Source organism: Centruroides sculpturatus, unplaced genomic scaffold (genome assembly GCF_000671375.1).
Source record: "Centruroides sculpturatus isolate CEXI.00-Female unplaced genomic scaffold, Cexi_2.0 scaffold1331, whole genome shotgun sequence".
Lineage (NCBI taxonomy): Eukaryota > Metazoa > Arthropoda > Arachnida > Scorpiones > Buthidae > Centruroides > Centruroides sculpturatus.
The window spans coordinates 63,278-81,155 of NW_019385607.1; the positions used below are offsets into that span (position 1 = coordinate 63,278).

The following is a 17,878-nucleotide window of genomic DNA, read 5'->3' on the forward strand; positions in this document are numbered from 1 at the left end:
AGTTTTTGGAATGGTTTATTCTCTCGTACCTGTGGCACAAACTCTGAAAGAATAAATAAAATACATATACAGTAGAGCATCGTTTATCCGAATTAATTGGGGATTGGGGTTGTTTGGATAACTTATTTTTCGGATAACCAATTATGTACGAAAAAATATATTAATTAATTTATCCCGTGTTGAAATTTTTCTCCGTTGCGTGTTGCTTCACGTTGAATTTTCGTCTATGTTAAGCCTAACGAAGACTATTGTATCGTTAAAAATTATTTTTTTATTTTGTACAAACAAAATAAATATATTGAAAAATATAAAAACAATAAAAAATTATACTTCAGAAGTTAATTTAGTATCAAAAACATAAAATATTTGAGTAGCCGAAGACATAGCCAAAGATTACAGTGCCACAGCACTGGCGAAAATTTAAATTTGTCAACTGGAATTCCTTCGGATAACCGACCTTCAGATAAATGACACTCTACTGTATCTTTTTCTTAATGCGGGATTTGATTAACGTGCAAAATTTTTTTTATAAATATTTTCTTGCAGTTCTTTCCCTTAAACACTACTACTATGTTCTTTTTCCTCTTCTTCTATGTTTTTATGGAGAATGTAGTTCTACTTATGCTCTTTCTCCGACGAGCAGTCACTCATTGGTCACTTGAAACGTCCGGTTCGAGTGACGTAAGTTTCTAGTTCCAACACGAGGTGGCGGAGAGCGAGCTTATTCGATTGCTCATATATCGAAAGCAGCATACTATCATTGTTCAAATTTATTTTCAATGCCTCGCCCAGATTGTGGCTGCTCGTACTGAGGGCATTTTAGCCAGAAGTGGATGGTCGTCTCCGTCTCCATGTAGTGAAGGCAATTTGGTGTATTGTGTAGCAGTCTGGAGAATAAAAAGGCATTTAATGGGGTGGTAACATGCAAAATTAATTCTGGCAATTCTTTATATACGCAGCTGGAGTTTTAATTAAAGTGGCTTTACCAGTCGTCTTTACTTAACATAAATATCATATTTGATTAATGTGATTTTGATATACTCAGTAGCATCGAGGAATTAATTAACTGCATTAATGAAGAAGTACCTGTATTTGTTGTTCTAAATTACTTTTTATAAAGCTGAAATTGGCTGAGTAGGGTTAAACTTTGAATAATAGATTTTTACAAAATACAAGAATTGTTTACAGGTCAAAAATAAATAAACGTAGGAATAAAATTACAAAAATACAAATAAAAAATGTAATATAATAGTGAATAAATATAAATTGTTGTAATATCTTATCATTTTTTTCATTTTTATTTGGTGAAAATTAAATAACTTAATTTGCAAATGAACAATGGACATCTAAATGGGTGATGTGATAAGGTTATTGGCCCAGGTTCGACTATAGGTTAAATCTTCAGAAATTTCATGGATGATTTGGTTTATCTTTGCCCATCCAATCTGATAGAATGCACTAGACAGAGTTAAGAAAGAAAAACTGATGATAATGATATCAGAAATGTATGATGTACATAGAAGCATGATAGTTATTAAATTACAGCTGGTTTTAATGCAATTTCTAATGAAAATGAATCCACAAGTTGAATAATTTTTGTTTTATAAATCTAATTTCAACTGTTTTCTAAATTTGAAAAGAAAATAATATATGTTTTAATTTTTTTTTAATTTAGTTTTTCTTGATTTTTATTAATAATACCATATTACAATGGTACTGTACACACTAAAGGTCAGAATGTATAGACGGATATTTTTCATGTGGAATTATTTCAGCACAGAATATGACAATGTATGGTTCAAAATGAGAGCAAAAACAGCCTTTGCATGGAGAAATTTTCATGTTGAATCCATCTCTAAGGGAAACATGTAAACTGGTCTAGTCCTTTAACTTCTGAAAAATAAATATCCATCTGTATGCACTGGTGCAGAATTCTATGCTTAATTTTACATATGAAAATATCTGGCCATGTGTTCTGGCTCAAATATATACTTAAAAGAACAAAAAATGTTTTAATGGCATCTAAATAAACATAATTTGAATAACACTGTTGTATTTGTTGTATTTATCTTTTTATTTAAAATACGCTATGAATTTTGTTTCACCGAAGAACGTTTGTGTATCTGAAGACGAGTGACTTGACTGAAACTATTTACACACTGATTTTATGTTTCTTTAGATCCATTAAAGCATTTTTTGATTATTTATAATATTTTTATATAAAAACATTATGCTATTTTAATGTAACCATTCAATTTTCTTATTAATAGACAGAATTTTTTCAAACATGATTTAACAATCGAGATAATTCCCGTTGTCGTTCCAATTATGATCATGATACAATGTACAAAGAAACATTAGACAAAAAACCAATAAATCTTCAAATTAATGAAATTCCGTCAGATATAACAAATCTAAAATCAGATGCTTGCCTGATTACGCCATCAGAAAATAATTTAAATTTCGGTAAGATCTTTTTTTTTCTAATTTCATTTTAATCAGAAATTATTTTATAATATTTATGAATGATCTAAATATTAATGTATACAGGAAATCTTTACCTGTCGCAGGCTTGTGTGGTGCAGTGTACGTGGTCGAATTATTCGTGTTCAAATATTTGCATATTGCATTTTAACAATATACAAAATGCACAGAGAATGTACAATGTATATGTTGATTCAGTTATTTTTTTCTAATATCAAAGAAAAATGTCATTTGTAAATCATAATGTTTCCTGTTGTCTTAATTTTGTACAGATGATTTTATTAAAATGAGCATCATCCTTTGTGAAACTTGATAAATCTAGATTTACAGAACACATTTGAAAAAATTTTATAGATTTTTTTTTCACAATAATTGTGGATCTGAGAAAGAAAATAGAAAATCAGAAAAGAATAATGATCTGAATTAAAATCAAAATTTTATGTAAGTTTGTCATCGTTTTTTTAATAACTAGCAGACCCCACCATGTGTTGTTGTGGCTCAAAATGTATGTATTATAAATTTATAACACTTCCCCCGGGGGGAAATTTTTCGAAAAATTTCTTCTTAGTGTACATTCTGTTGACGTACCCTATTAAAACGCAATCAAAAACACAAAAACCCGCATCTAAAATAGTATAAATAGAAGCCGAGTTCTTTACGGTAAGCCTTAATCCTAACCATCTCCCTTCAGTGGGGTTGAATTTCGACACGTATATTATATAAAAACACGTGCATATTTGAATGCAGCGTTGTGCCAAAATTTCAAAGGAATCGGTAGGAACAAATGAACATTACATTTTTATTTATATAAATAGATAGAAGATGATCCACTTTAGTTCATTTTCACAGAAAAGCGTAATGCCTCGCAGAAAAGCAAACTTGGGGCGTCGTACTCATAGCGTCATCTGCTGGACATAAAAGCCTTAACCTAGATTATATCTTTTAATTTATATGAATGTTTAACGGAATAATATACAGCCTATGTTTACCCTGAAGTTCCATTCTAAATATTGGTGAAAGAATTTTTGAAATCGGATGAGTAGTTTCGGAGATTACCTGCTGCATAAAAACTTACATACATACTTACAAACATTACCTCTTTATAATATTAGTATAGATGAATGGGATTATAGATAAATGGGATATAGTTATTTAGATCCATGAATGTAGTTTAGATGAAGCTGTCGTATCACAGTTTGTCGCAATAGACTAAACTCCATACAAGTATAAGAACTTTATTTTGGAGTTAAAATCATACAAATACCAAGGACCAAAGAAAGAGTATTCTTTTGCAGTCACAATCTTTGTAAATTAATGGGTTAATGGCTAAGGTGGTTAAGGTAATCATTACTGGAGGACTTGGATCAAATCTGGATGAGAGACTTTTAGTTTATCATGGATGGTCTGTCCTGGATATGTTAGACTTGGTCACTTGCCATCCAGCCACTTAATTGTGGGCTTGGCCAAATACATGATTGGCATGGAAGAAAGTGCCTATAGGACAGAAAGAGTAAAAAAAAAAAAAAAAAAAACCAAAATCTTTGTAACTCATACTGATATTTAAAATATACAATGGTTTACTTTATAAATTATTTTCTTAATTTTATTGCATATAACTACTTTTACAAAAGAATCTGTACAAAATTGTAATGTTTAATATTGAAAGAAATATATTTTCTAATGTTACTAGGATGATTTTTTTCCCTATATATAATCCTGTTGTACCATAAAACATTAAATTGTACTCAACTTACTTGTTAATTTTTCAAATTTGGTATAATCAAAGAATACAAACTTGCAGTAACTAAAGATTTTCTGTATTTGGCTTGGCTGTGATATATTTTTACTTTAATTATTAAATATATCAACAATAACAGAAAACAAAAATAAAAAATATATACAGTAGAATGTAGAATCATCTTATTGTAATCACAGATATTACCATACATCAATTAATTGGTTGTTGTTGTTAGTATAGGTGAGTTTCAAATTGATTACAATATATACAAATTCTACTGAATATGTATGTATATGGTACTCAGTTAACACAGTAGATACATTCCTTGAAAGTAACACATTAAATTAAAATCTTTATCCCATAAGAATACATGCTTTAATGGTTGGATATATGTCTAGACCTCAATCTACAAGTATACATTGACTATTGTTATTTGTTCAAGTCACAATAGTGCAAATGATATTGAACACTATTGGGTAGAAATATAAACTTTATAATCTATGGGGTGAATCATTAACTCTGTCATATGTTTACCCCTAGTGGTAATGATAGAGGTTTAAATAAGTTAACAGTGATTATTCCAATAGGTCAAAGTGAATTTAAGTAAACACTACAGCAAACAGTTCAAAACTGGTCCAGGCAGGCTAGAAACTAAAGTACCAGAGTTGATTTTAAGCCATACATACTAATGACCCTTCCTGGAAGTGCATGATACTAAATAAAATGGTAAGTAGTACAAAATCTATGTGTAATTAAAATGAGAATGTATTAACTGACTGTCGTAAATGAGGACAACCCATATATTCTCTGATGAATACACTTATTTTTTTTCTGATATTGTTGATTTATATTATAGATAAGTAATATTTTTTTGGTAAATTTAGCTTTCAGTTTTATTCAAAAATAAACAAAAATATTTTATTTCCAGTTTTAGATTTGGATATCTCATTAAGGGGATTGAATTTTAGATACTTGAAACATCTGAATATATTAATAACATATCTGATTTTTTTTGTTTATTATTACATTAGTAAAATTGTGTGTTGTTGTAAATCTGAAATTGGCAGATTATTTGTTAAAAATATTTAGTGTTTAGTGCTAAATTTTTTAAAAAGTAAAGTAAAAGAAGTACTGATAGTGTTTTACTTTCTCTCTTCTTCTAAAAATCCATATTTCGATTGGAAGAATGAGCAGTTAAAAGTAATAAATCATTAAATTTAAACTATATAAACTGAAGGTAAGTTTAATATCATAATAATAATGTACATATATTATTAATATACAATTAAGTAAGTTTATATAAAATTAAGTACAAATTAAAATTAATTGATGGTCAAATTAAAGAGTGAAATAACAGGTGTATTTGGTAGATTTAATTTTTTAAGTTTTTATTTTTTCCATTAGGTTGCATTTATGCACACATTAGAAGATGGAAAAACAGGCGAAAGAAAACATTTGGAATCAGGATTAAGTTTTTTATATGCCTGAGTGTAACGTTGCAGCTTGCAACGTTACACTCAGGCATATAAAAAATTTAATTCTGACTCCAAGAGAACATTCTAGTCCAACTGTAACATTGCAAATGATTAAATCTGTAACAATTTTACCTTCTCTGTTCCTAGAATGAGTAAATAAAAAATATTCCCTTTATATCTCTGGAAATTAATCACGGAGGAAATATAATATCCTTGATGATACATTTCCTCATCCTTATTGTAATATCCTTTATTTTAAGTTTTTTTATAAATATATTTGAATATACAATAAAAATTCATCTGGAGTTTATTGTAGAGACAGCTTACATATTGTTGATAATTCCAGATTGTGTAAGACTTTTTGCTTTTGGAAGAAATAAAACTGCTTAATAGGTTTGTGAAGGTTATATGGAGATAAGAAGAAAAGAAATGTTTTAAACACAATTATATATAAAAATATAATGAACATCCCAATGCATTGATACTAAGTGAAACAATCGCTGTAATTAATTGGGCTATTATTTTTTCATTACTAATAATTAGATTTAAGTATTTGGTATTAGAGGTAGATGTTAGGCACCATCTATTATCTAATTTAATAATTTATTAAATTATTATTCTAGATATAATCATCAATGGTTATATCAATGGTTATTCTTCGCTTCCAAGCATATCTAGGTTTAAATATGCTTGGAAGTGAAGAATTGCTCAGAGGTCTGGGTGGTGTAACTGGTGTAAATATAATAATTTAGAACAATCTGGTTTTCTTCTAGGTTGTTCTAAATTATTTAATAAATTATTAATTTAGATAAGAGATTGTGCTGAATGTCTACCTCTAGTACTGTACATTCAAATTACTTAATACCTAATTATTACTAATCTAATTAGATTACTAATAGATTACTAATCTAATTATTAATGATTATGACTAATTTATTACTTTTTAAAAAAGATTAAATTGCCTGTTATAAATAAAAGGAAACAGGAATCTTCTTTGTTGAAAAGTTTGGCATGATATATCTACACTTTTATGAGCAATAAGATAAAATTATACATTATCCAAAATCTAATGACTACTTTCAATAACAAACACATATTAGTGAACAAATATAATCCATTGTGTTTAATTGTTATACAAAGTTTGATCTAATGATGCTTTAAAGAATAAAAGTAAAAGTACAGTAGAGTCTCTGTAATCCAATGTATATGGGACTGGCAGTTGTTGGATTACTGAATTTTGTACATACGTACATATTTACAGTAAAAACCGCAATTGGTGTACAGGTTAGTGTATTATATTAATCACAATTGTGATTAATACAGTAAACTAGCAACTGAAGGAATACACTTACATCAGTCTCTCTTTGTCACATACATCAATATGCGGTAACATGAAAATTTCATGTGTTCTGCCCTGCAGAGTTTCAGATTACTGGACCTGTTGGGCTGGCGAGTGACAGACTGTAGAGACTTCTATACTTGTTAATTTTTGGATTATTTATTTAATTTTAATTGTTATTCGTCTCCACACACTGGAATGTGATAAAAAAATAACTCTTACTTTTAACCTTTTAACCAGAGTGGTTGTGTTATATGTCAGCAAACGTTTTCAATGCCTTTTCTGGGCTCTTCTTCAGGCTTTTCTATAAATAATAAGCCGGATGTTGAGAATAGAATATCTTCTTTTAGGCAGTTTATCATTTGAATCATCACACGTGCCAATCTTCCAGCCGATTTAAAAACGAAACGAGTGATGTTTTGTGTACAGCGCATGCGTGCTGTAGTATTTTTGATGTAAACTTGTTAAATGTTATTATCTAGCAGGATCTGCCATGCTGTTGAAAGGGCCATCTTTTCTTTAAAATTGATGCGTGTTGTGTTGTGTCCTGCTCTAAATATCTCCATAACCTCTAATCATTTGAGATGTTCGAGGTGGATGGTGGTGAGGATATTATGCACCGCGTCAAATTTTAATTGTATCGTTGATAAAACTGATTATGTTTATTTCTTAATTTATAAACTTTGGATATAGTACAAACCCTAATTTTAACATAATTTTTAGTATTAAATTTAGTAACTTTTTAAAACAGGTACTAGACTTTCGGTATTAAGCTTAGAGTTCCAGATAGCAAATAAGAGCCAATGGATCCTCCACTCCATGTCATTGGATATTAAGGACTTTAAAATTATTTTCTATTTAGTTTTTCCTCAGTTTATTTCAACATTTATTATTATTACAGTAGAATCTCATTTTAACGGATTGCTTGAATACCGAAAAAAATCTATTGTTCCAAGAATCGATTATAGTACAAACAATGGATTACCTGCACAACCAGTAAAATATCTGTTGTTCAAAAAATTTTTGTTTTAACTTCCTACATACATGAAATACCTGTAGTTGAAATTATTCAGTCTCCTGAGATCTCTATTCTTCATTCTATAAAAACATGTACGCTACAAGATCATACATTATACCGTACGTACGTACAACAAATCTGATGGACACTGTGTATAATATTGTATGAAATGTTACTGTTAAGTGAGCATGATGGTGTGATTTTAAGGTGCAGTAGGTCAAGCTGCCACACATTTTCTGCTGCACTTTATCTTTTCATTTAGTTTGGTTGAATATATAATACTTCTGATGAAAATGAGTGAAAATGTGTAATATTGAATTTAACTTCAAAATATGTGTGTTTGATCTGTTCTGTTAGTTTGAGTTCTGTTGAGGAAAGTTCTGTACATTGGGAAAAGTTTTGTAAATTTGAGTTTGTAGACTATGTTTTCTGTCTTTTTTTGTCTTAAATGTGATGCTCTATTTGAAGATTGCCTGAAGGTTAAGAATGCCGATAATATTAGTTTGTTATTTAAGATTTTGTTGCTGGAAAGTCAACATGATACACAGGGTGTTCTGAAAGTAACTGTGCACTTTTCTAATCATATTTTTATAATACATTCATATAATACGTATCTAATCATAATCCACCAGACCATTATCTATATTGTATATTATCTACATTGTATTGTATATTGAAACATGTCTGTTAATCTATACTAATATTATAAAGAGGTAATGTTTGTATGTAAGTAAGTAAGTTTGGATGTAGCAGGTAATCTCCGAAACTACTCATCCAATTTCAAAAATTCTTTCACCAATATTTAGAATGGAACTTCAGAGTGGACATAGGTTATATATTATTCTGTTAAACATTCATATAAATTAAAAGATATAATCTAGGTTAAGGCTTTTACGTCCAACAGATGGCACTATGAGTACGATGCCCTATGTTTGCTTTTCTGTGACGCATTATGCTTTTCTGTGAAAATGAACTAAAGCAGATCACCTTCTATCTATCTATATAAATAAAAATGTAATGTTCATTTGTTCCTACCGATTCCTTTGAAATTTTGACACAACGCTGCATTCGAATACGCATGTGTTTTTATATAATATACATGTTGAAATTCCNTTTATAACTGTAAAATAGTATATGTATTACATTTATAACAATATAATGTTATAAATAGTGAATTATTAAAAGGTTAAACGTATAAAGAATAAGTTATTGAAGCCAATATTGATGTTAGGTCAGCCACTAAATGAATTGTTCAGTCTAACTGTTGAACCGAAGACTTATTGAAAATCAATAGTTACAACAATCTTTCGATGTAGCAGTTGTTGCAACAATTGTCAAGGATATTGGGCGAGGCTAACGTCATTTATGTTATAATTGATGTCGTTGTTAATCTACATACATCACTTTAGTTATAGATACTATAAAACGGCTTTAGCTAAACGTAGATTAATGACTGAATTCTCATTAAATTGTTAGAAATATGTCTTGTTAGAAAGCCGAAAAATGGATCCAACATTTTTCGTATGAGATAGGGATAATTTATAACACTCATTCGTTACGACAATCTCAGCTTATAGCTCGAAAAGTCATTATGAGATCGGCAATATCTACAAAACTGATTACGCTTAACTTAACAATATTTTCATATTTAAATATGGGATAAATTCTCTTTCAGTTGCTCATAAATAACAATTATAAATTACGTTATTCCATCCATGTTCCTAATTTACAAAAGTTATTCAAGTTACAGAGTTTTAAATGATTGAAAATTCAAGTTTTAAAATGGATTGGATTGGATGAGGCAATGTAATACTTGTACGATATGCCAAGGGAGTGGGATGCCTCTTAGGAGGACTTTTACAGGAAACTAGCACTTATTTATGTGAAGAAAACTCAGAAAACTCCACGCAGCCAACATTGATGAGGCGTGAACCCGCGACTGATCAATGTTTAGTGGTTTTTATTCTCTGGTAGTGGTGAATCGGGAGAACTTCCTATAGGAAACTGACCCTTATTTAGATGTTAGGCACACGAAGAAAACCCGGAAACACCACGTGGCCAGCCTTAATGAGGCATAGCCATTATGAACTAAATTATGCAGCCATTGCTCCGTAATCCAGTTCATAATTGCAATTTAAAATCGGAATATAACCCTCACCCCATTTAAATCGTATAAAAAACATGAGTATTTTTTATGTAAATATGGTAAATAAAAAAATAAATCGGAATATAACCCTCACCCCATTTAAATCGTATAAAAAACATGAGTATTTTTTATGTAAATATGGTAAATAAAAAGATAAAATAAAATAAAATACACAAAAAATGCATTCAATTATAAGAGCAGGTGCAGACTAAGAAATTTTGTTTTAATTTTTCTTTTTTGTAGAATTTCCATGCAGCAGCTAGTCCATCCACATCCCTGGCGTTAATATAACTGTCCTTTAATTTACAGTGGTGCCTCGGTATACGTTTGCTTTAGAATACGTCCAATTTGGAATACGTCCTGTTTGGACGAAACAAATTTTGTTCGGTATATGACTTAATTCAATTTACGCGCCATCTATGAACAAATAGCACTATCGGTGTACTAGGCCAGACTAGACGTTCGCGGTGCCATGGTTTATAACTTTGTTAAATTTCTTCTGATTTTAATTTGTAAGTAAAATTTTATTATTTTTACTAATCATGAATTGCAAGAAGGCAAATGAAAAGCAACAGGAAACTAAAAAAATTACTAGAATTACAATGGAACTGAAAAAAGAGATTATTGAGAAATATGAAGGTGGCATGCGTGTTCGAGATTTAACTGTTGCATACTGTCAGAGATTGCCGATATCGTCATTCTCTGACATGAAAAATAAAGACATTATTAAATCTGCTAACATTGCAAAAGGGGTTAAATCAATTTCTAAACAGAGATCAAAGACATTAGATCATGTGAGAAATTGCTTTTTCTTTGGATAACTGAAAAACAGTGTGCTGGCGACAGCGTATCGGAAGCAATTATTTGCGAGAAAGCTAAAAAGATACATGCTGATCTCATGAAAAATCAAGCAGGAACTAGCCAGGAAAGCGAGGTGTTTAAAGCCAGCCATTTTTTTTTTACATGAGAACAGATTAATCATTTTTACATTACTTCTTATGGGAAAGGTTGGTTCGGTATACGTCCTATTCGGTATAAGTCCAAACATCAGGAATGGATTAAGGTCGTATACCGAGGTTCCACTGTACTTTTATAGATTTCAATTTTTTCAATGGGGAACACACAGCCCTGGGGATAGTCGCTTCATTCCATTTAACTACAGAGTCTTCTGCTTATGCTATACAGGATAAAACTGTTGCAGTGCCTTTTATTAATGTCATACTTGTGCTCCTTAAGTCTAATAGCTAAATTCCTTCTTGTGACCTCAATATAGTTGTCCTTAATTCCTAATTGCTGATTTTCTAAAGGAATTTTATATATGTCTGCATTTTCTTCTTTTTTAAGCATGTCTTTATCATTTCTTAAAATACCATATAAATTAGGAGCTCTTTTTAAAATTATTTTGGAGTGTTTTTTGTCCAACACTTGTTTCATGATGATCTTGATGTTTTCATTATAAGTGAACTTGGAGATTTTAAACTGATCTGTTGGGTTCTTATTATATTGCCTCCTTCATAGCTTCTAATTAGTCCATTTATTATACTCTTTTTATATCCCAAGTTTGAAGCTGTTTCTTTCATTCTATTAATTTCTTTGTTCCTGTCCAGCACATCAGAGCAATATGAATATGCTCTTCTAATGAGTGCACGAAAAGTGGACAGTTTGTATCCATAGGGGTCATTTGAGTTAGCCAGAATGTATAGTGGAATATGTGTTGGTTTTATGTAGATAACTGTTGTTATACAATCGCCTTTCAGTTGGATGTCTATATCTAAAAAATGTATTTGTTCATGACGTTTTGCTCTAGTTTAAGTTTTAATCCATCGTTGTTTCTATTATTGGTTACCTGTACAAACTCTTGTATTCTCTTGCTATTTTTCCAAATAATGCACACATCGTCCACATACCTTTTGTAAAATAGAATATCCATCCTGAATCCATTGATAATGCACTTCTCCAAGTTGCATAGATCTTGTTCACATAATAATCCTGACATCAGACTCCCCAAAGGTACTCCTTTCTTTCATCTGTAAGCTTGTTTATTGAAACTGAAGAAGGACTCATGGCATATCAATTTGGTTAATTCCATCATATTGTTCACAAACACAGCAACTTCTGGCTTTGTGTGGAGCACAAATTCCATTAATGCAGTGTTTCTCAAACTTTTTTATCTGGTGGCACACTGAAATTATTAAACAAAATTCACGGCACCCCTATTATTATTTTTTTTTTCTTTTGCTTTTTTACGGTTAGTAAAGATATGAAGGAGGAGAAGTCTTTGAAAAAAATAAAAGTTTTTTAAAGTAAGTCTATTTCCAAACAACACAAAAACATTCAAAATAAAAGTTATTATTATAAAGGTATCTGGTGATAAAATGTGAACTTAATGTAAAGTATGCGCTTGATGCTGTTTGCATATTTCCTTGATATTAGGTCGTGTTTTTGAGATACCCTCATCTCATTTTCAAGGGCCTTTAGTCTTTCTCTCTTCTTTGTTTTAATATTTACGAGTGTAGAGAATCCCACTTCACAGAGATACGATGTGGAAAACTGCAATAAAATATTAAGTGCTTTGAATCCTATATTGGGATATTCCTTCATAATTGTTTTCCAAAATGAATTCAGACTTATTTCTGAATGTTTCAATCTTAACGTACGATNCAGCTGGAAAGGCATTGTGCAATAATTTCAGATATTAATTAGCTAGCAAAATGAGATATTCATTTAATTCAATTTATTTATAATTGAAGAAAAACTTATTTGTTGATTAAAGACATCTTATAGCATCAAAAACAATACCATAAACCAGTGTTTCTCAAACTTTTTTATCTGGTGGCACACTGAAATTATTAAACAAAATTCACGGCACCCCTATTACTATTTTTTTCTTTCTTTTTTTGCTTTTTTACGATTAGTAAAAATATGAAGGATGAGAAGTCTGAAAAAATAAAAGTTTTTTAAAATAAGTAAGTTTATTTCCAAACAACACAAAAACATTCAAAATAAAAGTTATTATTATAAAGGTATCTGGTGATACAATGTGAACTTAATGTAAAGTATGCGCTTGATGGTGTTTGCATATTTCCTTGATATTAGGTCGTATTTTTGAGAGACATACTTTCATCTCATTTTCAAGGGCCTTTAGTCTTTCTCTCTTCTTTGTTTTAATATTTACGAGTGTAAAGAATCCCAGTTCACAGAGATACGATATGGAAAACTGCAATAATATATTAAGTGCTTTGAATCCTATATTGGGATATTCCTTCACAATTGTTATCCAAAATGAATTCAGACTCATTTCTGAATGCTTCTCTCTTAACGCACGATTGTGACGTATATCAATTAATTCTTCGGCTTCTGCAAGACTGAACTTACTTATTCCTGATGCTGTCTCTACAAAAGGATTTCGAATCCAGTCGTACAAATCAACTTATATGTCGGGGAAATAATGGTTAATTTTTTCTTCTGACGACATTAAATGACTGTAAATAAGTTTTTGCAAATTTGTATTGTTACATTTTGCTTTGGCAACTTGAATAGACATTTCTACATTATTTGCGTTTACTTTTAAAGATAAAATAAAAATGTGGAAAATAAAAGCTTTAATTTTATCTACAGATATTAAAATATTTTCATTTCTACCTTGCATGCTACCTTTAACTTGTTCAGGTGATCAAATATGTCTGTTAAATAAGCTAGTTTGGAACAACAAGAATCATTTTGTAACAATACAGAAAATTCTGGTTTGTTTTCATGTTGAAAAAAATATTATTTCTTCTTTAAGTTCAAAAAAACGGTTTAATACGCGACCTTTTGAAAGCCATCTCATTTCGGTATGAAGAAGCAGGTTATTATGATGAGATTGCATCTCTTCACATAGTTTTGCAAATATACGCGATTTTAATGGTCTAGATTTGATATAATTAACCATTTTAATGATTTCTTCTAACATTCTTTTGAGTTCAGAGCCTATTGTCTTTGCTACCAATGATTCACGATGAATGAAGCAGTGAGTTGTTACAATGTTTTCATTTCTCTTTTTAGGATATGAAACAAATCCTTTTATAGTTCCAATCATTAAAGGGACGTCATCTGTGCATACACCCACGCAAGATTTCCAAGATAGACCATTTGTATTAAAATATGTGTTCATGATATCAAAAACATTTTTTCCCGTCGTAGTTTTTTTCGAATTCTTTGCAGCATAAAAATTCTTCCAAAATTTCATCATCTTCAATAAATCGATTGAAGGCAAGTAAATGTGCTTTACCTCCGATATCAGTTGACTCATCCAACTGCAAACTAAATAATTTCGATTTGATTATTTTATTTATAACTGATTTTTCAATATTAACTGATAGATCACTAATACGTCTACTTGTGGTGTCATTTGACGAAGGAATCATTTCTGAAATAGAAATGATTCCTTCTGCTGCTTCAGCACCAAAAATTGTTCTCACAATTGCTGTACAGGCCGGGCGAATCAAAGTTTCGCCAATAGTATGAGGCTTCATTTCTCTCACAATTATTTCTGCGACTAAATAACTGGCTTCTTGAACACGGTCAGCAATTGTATATATATATATATTTTTTTTTTACAAAACTTTTACTTTGTTTTTCTTGTAATTTTATCAGATCTTTGAAATATTCAAGAGGTTTTTAGACAAGTGATCATGTTTTGTGGAGAAGTGTCACAATAATTTACTGGAAACCATAGCTTCATTTGATAAAATCAAACCACACACAATACATTTTGGTCTGGGAATTAATTTATCATCACATCAGATAAATCCCATTTCTAGATAACTGTCTTGATATAAGCGAGTTTTTATATATTTTTTTAATGCAACATTTTTACGAGAACTTACTGTTTCTGTTTCTTTTGTTTTAATAGTGCTTGTTTGTTGCTCAACGTTAAAAATAGTCAAATCTTCACTAATAGAGCTCTCAATTTTTGATGATTTACTAGAGCTAATTGATTCCTTAGCTTTGCTACCAGTAACCACTTCTTGATCATTCTGAATCTTCACGTTTTTTTTTAATGAAAAAGTTATTCGTGATATTGAACGACATAATTAACTTCAATATTTTATTATAAAATTTAAGTACAAGTTAATAATTTATTTTTTCTTGCTGTAAAGAAGAAAGAATATTTCTATATGATGCTTTTTCGTTATTGTCTGAACATTTAACAATAATAATAACAACTACTTACTGCATTCAACGCATTTGTATTGCACTTCTACTCGCTGCAGGAACAGACGAACAGACAACTAGTAACAAGTTCGTTTTGTTTCTAGTATTTACATGTTGCCCAATTACCGAGTCACTGAGACAAGTGACGACGTAACAAGATTAGTAGAAAAAAACCAATATTCATTTTTTATAATTTTTTTAATTATTTATTTAATTTAATACTTTAATTCAATTATTTTAAGTAATTTTAATTTAATTATTTAAAATTTTCGGGGCACCCTTGTGGCGTACTTGCGGCACCCGCTTTGAGAACCACTGCATTAATGCTTCATAACAGGATTCTGTTTTTATAGATGGGTATAGGTTTTCATAATCCATAATCGTCCCAACTTCTTCCTCAAGTAAACTTAATTCCTGTAATTCTTTTACTACATTCATTGGGTTTTGTGCAATGAGAGTATTGTTATCTAATTCATCTGAAATTAATCTATGTAAACATTTTTCTAGAATGTATGTGGGTCCTCTGCATTTCTCAACTACAGGTCTAACTTCTTTACCTTCTTTATGTATTTTTGCAAATGCAAATAATCTTGGCATCCCTGGTTTCAGGTTACATGATCTTTTAAAGAGAGTTAATATGGAGCTTAATGGTGCTCTTTCAAGTTTTTTAATCCTTTTGTGTATGTCTGTAACAATTTTTTCATTGACCCACTCATATTCTGTTCTTTTAATGTATTCTTCTAAGGATTTGTTGTAGTTTTTTCTTTTTATGATGACTAGGTGCTTACTATTATCAGCTTGTGTTAGGACCAAATCATTGTCATTCAACCACTGCTTTGTGCACTTCAGCTGTTTTGTTTCAATATTTTTTGTTCTGTGGGCATGGTCCTTAATTAAGAACAGTATTTCATCTGAAAAAATCCCTTTCTAAATCATTGAATTCTGAGATTCCTCTCTCCAATTTGCCACTGAAATTTGCAATAAGTTTTTGTCCTCCAGAACAAAGTTAGGATCTTTTTGGACAATATCCTTAATTTTAGTTGGGATATCTATTTGGTCCCATAAAACAAACAATGATGGGTTTACATTCTTTTTCTTCTCTTTAAACCTCTGTATACCCTGTTTCTCAACTTGACTGCTTTATTAATTTCATCCTGGATCATTTATGTATACAGTGGGTGATCTGTTAACGAACTAATCAGATAATGAACACTTTCACAAAAGATTTTTATGTTTAGACAATAAACACCTCACAGAACAAAGACAAGAAGCAATGTAAAATAATGAATACTGATTGGTCTTCCCTTGTCTTCAGGCAAGAATTCGAAACTTTTCAGAGCATGGGAGATGTCAGCATCGACACTCAACTCGGTATATACTGATTGGATAGTATTCCTCTGAACTTTGAAACTCTCCCTTGTAATTCCAGCCTTTTATTTTTCTGACAGAAACAATTATTTTATAGTATTCGCAAGACTCTCAGGCGGGCACTTGTTAAGTTTTGCATTGGTTTTTATTTTCAAAAGGTGTTAGTATAATAGCAAAAGTAGAGAGTGGGCAGAAGATGTCTGATATTGCTGGGCAGTATGGCTTGAACAGGTCTACAGTAGGCTGCAGTTCAATCTTATCTAAGAAACAGTATAATCAAGAAGACAAGCAGCTAGAGGAATAACAAAAATCACATCTGAGAAATAAAAAACATTGAAGAACTCATAATGGAACCTGAAACTGATCTCACAACAGAAGAACGTCAAGAAAGTCAGCGAGATATGTTTTCTTATGAAAAAGAGGATTAATGCCGACATCTGCTATTAAAGATATTTTGAAGAAGTGGAAGATGTCAGAACAATGATCATAGTATGGCATCCAAACCAAGTTGAGGTTAATAGGCTTAGGGATCTCTACAATTACAATGCTATTAATTACTTCTGAAATATTCTGAAGAAGAGAGAAAAACAATCGACATTGGACAGATTCTTTAATGTCCCACAAACAGAAAAAACATGTTACTAATAAAAATGCAAGACTGTTTATATGTATGTATTTTTATTATTACATATAAATAAACATAGTAAGAAAGTATATATTTTTTTATTTTTGGGGGTTTCCAGAATGAATTAATCAAATTTACATAAGAACCTATGGTAAATCGATAATTGGTTAACAAACAATTTGGATAGTGAACAAAGTCTTGGAACAGATTATGTTCATTAACCAATCACCCACTGTATTTCATTTTCTAATGTAATGAGTTCTCGTAACAATCCATACTTCTTATTCTTTGTCAATCTGATGGACTTTCGTAGACAATCCTTTTTAATTTTTTCTTTCAATGAAGCACACTCCTTTGGAATACCAATTCTATAAATGGACATTGGATAGACTTTGTTAAGCATACATTGCTTAAGAAATTCTAGTTTACAATTTGCCCTTACAATCTTCAATGCCAATTTCCTATACTGCTTATAATTCTTGGCCGGTG

General features: G+C 30.4%; 1 protein-coding gene across 1 annotated transcript in view; it reads left to right on the forward strand.

Moving 5' to 3' along the window:
* Positions 1-1,832: 1,832 nt before the first annotated feature.
* The window catches only part of LOC111640546 (differentially expressed in FDCP 8 homolog), a 28,014-nt gene continuing 11,968 nt past the window's right edge, over positions 1,833-17,878 (forward strand). The window contains exon 1 of the mRNA XM_023386559.1: positions 1,833-2,466. Coding sequence (XP_023242327.1) covers positions 2,343-2,466 — 124 coding nt within the window. The 5' untranslated portion in view covers positions 1,833-2,342. The remainder of the gene's footprint in view (positions 2,467-17,878) is intronic.